General features: G+C 40.3%; 1 protein-coding gene across 1 annotated transcript in view; it reads left to right on the top strand.

The window, feature by feature from the left end:
• Positions 1-4407: 4407 nt before the first annotated feature.
• Positions 4408-9740, top strand: part of RBPJ (recombination signal binding protein for immunoglobulin kappa J region) — a 55117-nt gene continuing 49784 nt past the window's right edge. The window contains 1 exon segment of the mRNA XM_043544561.1: positions 4408-4512. Within this exon segment, the coding sequence (XP_043400496.1) occupies positions 4463-4512 (50 nt within the window). The 5' untranslated portion in view covers positions 4408-4462.

Raw genomic sequence — 9740 nt, 5'->3', positions numbered from 1 at the left:
GAGTTGCCGGAAGAAAGCCTCATCCACCTGAAGCTAGTTTTGGTCCTAGCTATTTGGATTTATTATTATTATTATTTATTTATTAAATGGTTCTACTTTTGAAGAATTCTAGGTAGGAAGAATGTTATGTCTCTCTTGCTTTCACTTGCAGAGGGTTTGGTGTCCTTTCACATATGGTTATAGTCAACAGAGTGACAGTGTATGAAAATGACACCTTCATACTCAACAGTTCTGTTCTCTCAGTGTAGTCAGTCTCACTATCTCCCTTACCTTAGTTTCAGATATTTTTGTCACCGTTTCCCACACCTTTAAGCACTGCAGAAACACATCTATAGGAGAATGATCTAGATTCTGCTTTGGCTCATGCATCATAAACAGAATTAAATTAATTAAATTCCAGCTGCAAGATCTTTATTAGACTTAATGATGGATGAGCCAGAAGGAACACAGCTTGTCTTTGAAATTTCAGTTTGAGTTTGCAGTACTGGCTTTTGCAAGGGGTTGGGGAGGAACTCTCTCAGGAAGTTACTATACAAAATAGAGTTGTATTTCCACCTTGATAGTTTAATTTTACCTCCATCACAGAGAGAATTTAAGACTTCGCTATACTTGCAAGGGTAATCAGTTATGTAATATTTTCACACATTCTCACGTTTTCTAGATATTATACCTGGGATGCCGCTGCCCTTTTTTGAGGTCATCTTTAGTAGACTAGTCCTGCCTTCATTAAAGTGCAGAACTTTGTTATTGTTTTAGTATTTTAATACAAATGCAAGACAAATTATAGCTTAGAGCTAAAGTATCCTCAAACAATATAAAGTTTTTACACTATGTGTAAATATCACAAGGGTTAACACATTTCACTGCCATATAGCTTTGTGTGCTGTAATCCCCATATATTTTAAATGTCTGTCTGTCTGTCCAAATTTGGGAGGAAGGCAGCAAAACAGAGTCTAGTCAGGCGAGTCACCAACACACTGAAACAATACAGCTAAAGTACTCCTAACTTGTAGCAGAATAAAACTTTATTATCCAGATTTTACTCCTACAAGACACTTGCTTCAAAAGCTGCAGATTCATTGTCCTTGTTTATCTTAGGCCTGGTCTACACTTACTGTTTGCGTGACCATAGCTACAGCACTCAAATGTGAAAAATTCACATGTTCAGCTGACCTAACTCCTGATGTGTTCTTCCATTGACCTAGTTACTGCCTCATGGGGAGGTTCATTACCTAAATCTGTGGAAAACCCCCTTCCATTGCTGTAACAAGTATCTGCACTACAGTGCTACAGCAACATAGCTGTAGTGCCATAGCTGTGCTGCTGAAGCACCCATAGAAATGGCCTAACATTTAGCCATTGATTTTTTGTTTGTTTGCAACACCAGTCTAAGATTTATAGCAAACTTGTAGCTACAATCATTTCTTCTTGGAAAGCTCTCCCTCAGCTTCTCCAGCTCTGTTGTTAGAGACTGTGAGGAAATCTTGAACAATTTCTTTGTTTCCTTCAAATATTAAGTCTCTCTTTTGAGATGCTGCTAAGATTCTCTGTCTTCTCCTTCTTTTGAAATTGTAGCAATAACTGTATTTTATTTTGTTTGCTGTAACTGATCCGTTGGTAGGGAAGTAGTGGTTCCAGTGGTGGTGATGAAATTCCCTGTTGTGGGGCATAGGTAAGCATAAGAGCACAAAAGAATGATCACCTTTTCCTACTTAGTTGAGCAGTGGGTAGAAGTCGCTCAAAAGTGGGTTGTGAGCATCCTGATCCACAGCCTAAAAGATTGTTTAAGAAGGTCAGAAATGCTCAGGGAAGAAAAAAATCCTTTTAAGGTTAGCAAGATTGGTTTAGTTTGGTAAGAGCCTTCCTCCTTGGTAATGACACTATTGCAAGCTCAATTTAGTCCTTTACCACTTCCTTGTTGGGTCATTCATAGTTTCTCTTTATAGTGTGTACTACTGGCATTGCATGGAATGATGGCAGTTAAAAGAAATTCATTATGGCTCCGGGTTTTATGTGATTCGTACGAGACCCCTTCCATGTGAGTATAAGATTAAAGTTTATTACTGTCTTCCACTTCAGGGATGGAAGGTGTAGTTAAGAACAGGAACCTCTGTTCTTTGAAAACTGGAGAGGTTCGGACATTGAAAACAAGATAGAACAAAACCTCATATTACACTGTAGAGAACAATCAATCCCACACTGGCATGAAAGTTGCCTAAATAGTCTAATAGTAGGTCTCTTTCATTTCTGACTTCTGTCAGTTAGACTCTTAAGTAGTCTAGCAACAAAAACAAACACATAATATATTGAGAAGGTTTATGTAATTTAAATTAACTCCTACTGCAGTTTAGAAATTGCTGCTACAGTCTGAACTCCACTATGCAGTTATGGTCAGAAAACGACTGTAAAAAGTGGTCATTCTGACTCATTCGCTCTGCTTCTTCTTTATATTCACAGTTTCATCAGCTGACAAATAAGTTTTTACTCCAACTTGCACTATAGAGCTAGTACAGCTTTGGGAGGGTGAGGATTATTTTCTGAGAAATAACTAAAATCAGTTGCAAAATCTCTTACTGATTGTGGTATGTGGATCAGGCCACATCTACATTATAGGTGCTACAGCGGCACTGCTATGCCACTGTAGCTATGCCACTTAGAAGCTGTAGTGCAGAGCAGTGGTTCTCAAAGCCAGTCCGCCTCTTGTTCAGGGAAAGCCCCTGGTGCACCGGACCGGTTTGTTTACCTGTCGCGTCTGCAGGTTCGGCCGATCGCGGCTTCCACTGGACACGGTTCGCCGCTCCAGGTCAGTGGGGGCTTCGGGAAGCGGCGCGGGCCAAGGGAGGTGCTGGCCGCCCTTCCTGCAGCCCCCATTGGCCTGCAGCAGCGAACCGCGGCCAGTGGGAGTGGACATGGCAGGGAAGCAAGCCATCCCGGCCCACTAGGGGCTTTCCCTGAACAAGCAGCTGACCGGCTTTGAGAACCACTGTGTAGACTGTTCCTACAGTGATGGAAGGGGTTTTTCGACCTCTCCAAGTAGCTAGGTTGATGGAAGCATTCTTCCATTGATCTGTCTGCATCTACACTGGTGATTAGGTCGGCATAGCTATAACGTTCAGGAGTGTAAATTTTTCACACCCCTGAGTACTGTTACTATGTCAACCTAACTTTTAAATGTTGACCAGGCCTCAAGAGAGAACAGCACTTGACTTTGGGTTTAGAGGGCTGGCAGTTAGAAGAAACATCAACTTGTAAGTTGAGCAAATTAGGTAGCATTGAGATGCATTAAATATGTAATACTATGATATCACTCCAGAGTATGACCACCTGTTAAATTCACTGATCATTTCAGTGGCTAATTTTCTGAACTACTTGTGTACATTTTACATCTTGCTATCTCTATTTCTTACCTTTTTTGGTGGATAAAGATATTTCAGACTAGAGCCTTACATTGAACATTCCCAATGTAATCACAATAGCTGAGCCAAATTATATTGTGTTTTAGGGACTGAGATTCTGTTGGCATGCTGATTTTTTCAAGCTGATATCTCTTTCAGTTGCTGAGGTAAGTGTCTGAAAGTCTGCAGTTTGCGCTGAGCTTTTCAGTCAGCCTTATTCATTCATGAGGGGTTAATACAAAATGTAGTAGCATATCTGATAAAAGGTATCTTTAAAAATTACTCCTTTTATAGTGTGTTAGAATAAACATGTTAAATTCTGGTTTTCACTGCAAGTGCCACTTTCTGTATTTCTATTAATTGTATATTAACCTTTCATAGATTTGAAAGATCATTGGAATAATGCAGCCTGTAACAGCAGATAACTATGGTAACATTTGAATACATGAAAAGTATCTTCAGATTTATGGTCAGGCACATTGTTGGCCTTAGACAAGGTATCATACTGGCTTTCTTGGTTTATTTATTTATCCTTGTGGCAGAATTGCATGAGTTTTAGTTGGATTAAAATGCGAACCACTTTAGGTTGGACTGTATCTTGTGTTCCTTGGAATTAGGTAGCGAGGTTGTGATAACTTACTAGCTGAGTTTTTCTTCCAAATGCAAAATGACGCTTTTGTAGAAGTGAGCTTGTTTACTCTTGTAAACTGTTTAAAAGTTAACCTACTTATTAAAACAGAACAACGACGCAGCATTGCAACTGTGGCTGCCTCTGTTTTCTTTCTTTGGGGATTGGAAAAGAGAGAAGACAGTGATGAAAGAACTGTGGGAGGATGAAAGAGGGTAAGAAAAGGGAGAGGGAGTTTCTAATTGAACAAGTGATTTCAGTGAGAGGGCGTGACTAAGAGAACCAGCGCTCTTCTCCTGTATTTCTGTGAGCTTTATTTGGTATAGTGCCAAAAGTGTGTATAGTGCTGTACAATTGGAGACTTGTTTCAAACAAGTAGCACGTTCTCTGTTTTGGAGGACTTGCTGTCTGTGAACGTAGTCTGGTGTAGTACAGGACCATGCCGTACAAATGCATGGTGCATGGTCAGTGGAATTCATCATGGAACAGGTGGGTTTTTAAGAAAGTTTTGAATGACAGTTAAGGAATTTTCTGTGTATTGACTGGGGGTGGCGGGGGGAGAGACTGGTGTTATTCTTTCACTTCTGGACTCCCCAAAGAACAATGGTGGAGTTAGGCCATATAGCACTCCCCCTCCAAATGGGGAAGAGCAGCTGAAGTGACATTGGAGCTCATGAGTAGGAGAAGTCATGCCTTTATTCACTTTCGGTTACGCAGATACCATTAGGTTGGTGCAGTTTTTTAATTCTTGTATCTGTTTCTGTAGCTTGGGCAGCAAAGAGTGCATATTGGGTCAGTAGCGATGAAGCAAGCTAACTGCAGTGTGAGCATGGGTGCAGATGTTGCAGCTTATTTTAAATGTGGCTGAGGCTAACTAATGACATACCTTTGACATTGTCTGTATTTGTGTATTGTTTGTCTTGACTGTTTATAAATGTGTTTATATGACTACTAGAGCAGTGGGGCCCCAATCCAGATCGCAGTCTCTAAGTGCTTGTAGCATATAAATAATAAATGTCTGCAATGTCATGGTGGCTGAAAGCGATTTTATCAGTGTATACACATACCTTGCATGGGCTAAGGCATGAGGGGTAACCTTGTGAACTCTTAGATTTGTGTTGACTGACAGACCCTAAAGCAGGGGTGCGCAAACTTTTTGGCCCGAGGGCCACATCAGGGTTGCGAAACCGTATGGAGGGCCAGGTAGGGAAGGCTGTGCCTCCCCAAACAGCCTGGCCCCTGCCCCCTATCCTCCCCCTCCCACTTCCTGCCCCCTGACTGCCCCCCTCAGAGCCCCCAACCCATCCAACTCCCCCCGTTCCTTGTCCCCTGATCCCCAGGACCTCACCCTCTATCCAACCACTCCCTGTCCCCCTCCTAGGATCTCGGCCCCATCCAACTGCCCCCTGCTTCCTGTCCCCTGGCTGCCCCGACCCCTATCCACACCCCTGCCCCCTTACAGGCCGCCTGGGACCCACCCCCTATCCAACCCTCCCTGTCCCCTGACTGACCCCCGGGACCCCCTGCCCTCTATCCAACCCCCCCATTCACCATGCCACTCAGAGCAGCAGGAGCTTGCAGCCATGCCGCCGCGCTGCCCAGGAGCGGCGGACCAGAGCACTGGCAGCGCGACGCGGCGTGCTCAGAGTGCAAGGGAAGGGGAACATCAGGGGAGGTGCCCAGGGCTAGCCTCCCCGGCCGGGAACTCAGGGGCTGGGCAGGACGGTCCCACAGGTTGGATGTGGCCTGTGGGCCGTAGTTTGCCCACCTCTGCCCTAAAGGCTGTCCTTATTATAGAATTGTACTGGCCGGGGCGGGGGCAGCAAGCTCATTTTTTCCAAGAACAGTGCCTATTTCTTCAGATGCAAAGTACCTTTGCAACACCGTTTATTTTATCAGGCTGTCAGCATAACCAGGCATTTTGTAAAAAGAAAACTTTTCATGTTGCAGAGACTCTACCGAGTATTTTAAACAAATGAGCCCTTTTTAAAATGTTCATTACTGTGGTACAGTGGATCTGCATAACTTTCTGTGGTTTCTGCATAGAACTGAGCTGCTGCTCCAGAGCATTTTTATTAAGGAAATGACAGAGACAACTTTCATGGCCATATTTAAGTGAGAGGAAGCAGCAAAGGGCATCTAAAATGTTTAGGATGTGAGCAAGCTGAGGAATTTTAAGATTCCTTTCCCTCAGAGGTTACCCGGACTAATCATCAGGAGTTGGAACCTTTCACAGCTTGTATTAACTTAGACTGCAGTGGCCCCTAATGTTCTGATAATCAGTAAAAGTTAACTTAAGAGGGAAGGTTGGGGATGAGAACAGCTAGTGCACTTAAAAATTCTGAAGAATTTATTTATGGAATCATAGAAATTAGAGAGAAAAGACCCATCAAATCATCTAGTCTATCTCTTTCTCAGTGCAGGATTGTTCCCTGCAGTAATACATGTTTCTGGTATTTTGTCCAGTTTAGTATCGGATGTCCCTACTGATGTAGCTTCCACCATACCCCTTAGGGAAGCTACTCTACAGTATAATGATATTAACATTTTCCTGGTTATTCAACCTACATTTTCCTTTTTAGAAACTAGGATTTTTCTGTTGAAGGTGCCTTTCGTCTCTGAATTTTAGAAAATTCTAACAGATCGTAATACCAATGAACATTTAATTGAGTGTCAAGGCACTTGATTGTCAATTATCCTTTTGCTCCATGCCTCATACAACATTTGGAAGAATAAAGTATGAAATGCCTTAATATTTCAATAAAAAAAATCAAAATATGTATATTGAGGTATATGGCATCTTAATAGGTTTTGTTTATTTGCATCTTAAGTGATAACAAATATCAAATGGCTCCCGAGTTCCTGGGCAGCCTCTAAAAAATAACCTGCTTCCATTTTTTTAACTGGTTTGGGGGCAGGGTTTGTTTGTTTGTTTTTAAGCCTGAAGAGCATGGCTTTTGGGTGTTACCGATTTTTAGCTTTGGGAAGACACAGAACGCCACCTGCTCAAATACAGATCTCAAATCAGGGTCTCAACAGCACATTGCATGTTATTTAACATTTCCTGTGTCAGCTGTCAGAAAACCAAAAATCTTGGTTAAGGTTGTTTAGTACAAATCAAATACCCAATTCAATCAACAACATCTGACAATCAAATATTGAAAACTGTGAATCAACAACTAAGGTTAAATACACAATTGTGACACTGAGTTTAATAGAAGTTATTATTGTATTGTTATACAAGAGGTCAGACTTGATAATCACAGTGGTTCCTCTGGCTTTAAATCCATGAAAGTCATTCATGAATATGCACCCACAAAATGGAAAAAAATCATATGAATGGATAAGGTTGTCTCTTAGGAGATTTTGTTTTTGTTTCTTAAGACATCACTACATGGGGGGATTACCGTTGTTTTGGTGATGTGCAGACAGCAATCTTATCAGTGTTTATGGTCACTTCGATCTTCACAGCCATAAACAACATAGGAAAATACATATTTTACAAATTATTAATTAAATTACAGCATAGAGAAATTCCAGATGCTTAAGATTCATGTATCTATCTTTGGTTCCTGTCACCAGGATTCCCTAGCACCGAAGTCACTGATGTGTTAAGTATATGCACATCTGTAAATACAGAACTAGTGGGTCTGTAGATATTAAGCTTCTAAGTCTGGATCATACTCCATATTTAAGGTTTTAACATACTGTTTACAAGTTCTTATGAAAAGTATAACCACGGGAACATAGGAGGATGGCAGTGTTATGGTCATTACACCACACATTGGCATTCACAAATTTAAGATGTCGACAACTATATATGCAAACTTCTTAGAGCCCTTGAAGCCCTTGATCCAAAATGAAACAACTTAGGGGGCCTCATCTTGCATACCATTAACCATGCAAACTTCTGCAGTATCAGGCCCTAATTGTGAACTGTAGTAAAAAAGGAAAGATGTTGAGGCTGATGTCTCTATAGGGTTAGAGTTAAGGTTATTTTAGTTTTGCAGACAGTTTTTCACTCAGGATATATGTAATGTTTGATTTAATTAAATGTCTTGTTAAGCAGAAATTGGTTTTTAATTTTGCTTTTTCAATGATGCATGTTGAGTGGTGTTTGGTGTGGAATTGCACACACAAAAACTTGACTACAAGTTAAACTACTTCTGCATGATACCATCTGTCTGTCCCCACTAGTGTTTGCAACTCCTCCCAGTTTTGTAACACTATGAATTTAATGAGTATACTCCTATTTTCAAAAGTATTAATATTTTAATAACTAGCTGAATTCTGATGGCAAAAGATAGTCCCTTCTCTAACACCTCTACAGTTTGATTCATTGCGCTTTATTATTAGCCAATTTTAATTCCATATGATGTTGTCACAGCCAGACTAATTTGAATACATTTTCAGGATTTCATGGGACTGTATCCTTTATTAAAATCCATATATATTACATCTGTTGCATTCCCATATTCAGTAATTCTAATTATATATTTTTATAAAAAAAACCTGGCACACCTATTACCAAGTGATGATTAAATTTTACCTGAGAGAGATCAGAAAAAAGACAAAATATGTACAGGAGAAGTAGAGTCTCAATATGTTTGAAAAATAAAGATTCCATCAGATGCAGCTTTTGCTCAAGCCAATTAATTGCTGAAAAAAATATTAGTTCCCATACAAGTTTCATAAATATATTACTGACTAGGCAACAGTGAATTTCATTCTCCGCATTTCTTTTTAATTGAACCTTGTGCCAGTAGCAATACCTTAAGCAAAATTTATAAAAATACTATTCGTAAAGTGAATTCTACTATTGCAAATGTGAATATGTAGGGTACAAGGGTCATCAGTAGACAAGACTAGGACTCAGAACAACATAGCAACACACTATATACTTTAAAAAAAATGTTTTGTTTATATTGTGGTAATGCTGGTAGGTCCAAGTCAGGATCAAGGCCTCATTGTGCTAGGTGCTGTACAAACATATGAGAAGACATGATGCCTGTACAAAGATCTTGCAATCTAAAAAAACCCATAAGTGACTTACAAAGAGTTGTGGGGAGAGAGAAAACATGAAAGTACAGTAGTCAGAATGATTTTGTTAGTTCCTTTAAAAAAGTAATAGAAACTTTCCTTTAACTGCTCCTCAACCAAGCTAAAGTTATTATTTTTTCCCTTTTTCAAATTTAACTGTTACTGTGACAATGTTTGTGTCATATGGTTACTTGTATATGTGTTTATAAAATAATCACATCTGCCAGCTGAGAAACTTGGTTTTTAAATGAAGGATTAAAAGTCCTCTTGTATGCTAAAGCACTAACCATAACATCACCCAAAGTTCATTGGAATGCCAGTTCCCATAGTTTCGCTTTAAGGACCCTCAGTGTACTACCCATTTACAGAAAAGAGCAAAAAATGCTCTATTGTCATGCTCCCAAGTCTGCAAAGTTTCCTTCCTGCTTACTCTTGCTGCTCTGGAGAAGCCAGAAATTCTCTTAATTCCTTCTTGTTGATCCCCACAGAGTGTATCAAAACTCCTCCACCGATTTTATGAAAATCTGGAGTCCCATTCAAGGTTCTCTGTCTTTCAAGCGTTACTCTCCTCTAGCAGTTAAAACCAAAACCTTCTTTATCCCTATGTCCTCCATGTACGGTCTAGTTCTTTTAGCTGCCTTGCTCCAGTAATGAGCACACACTTCACAAGGCTCACC

This window comes from Chelonia mydas, chromosome 4, assembly GCF_015237465.2.
Source record: "Chelonia mydas isolate rCheMyd1 chromosome 4, rCheMyd1.pri.v2, whole genome shotgun sequence".
Lineage (NCBI taxonomy): Eukaryota > Metazoa > Chordata > Testudines > Cheloniidae > Chelonia > Chelonia mydas.
The sequence above is the reverse complement of the archived record's forward strand: the minus strand, read 5'-3'. Positions and strand labels throughout refer to the sequence as shown.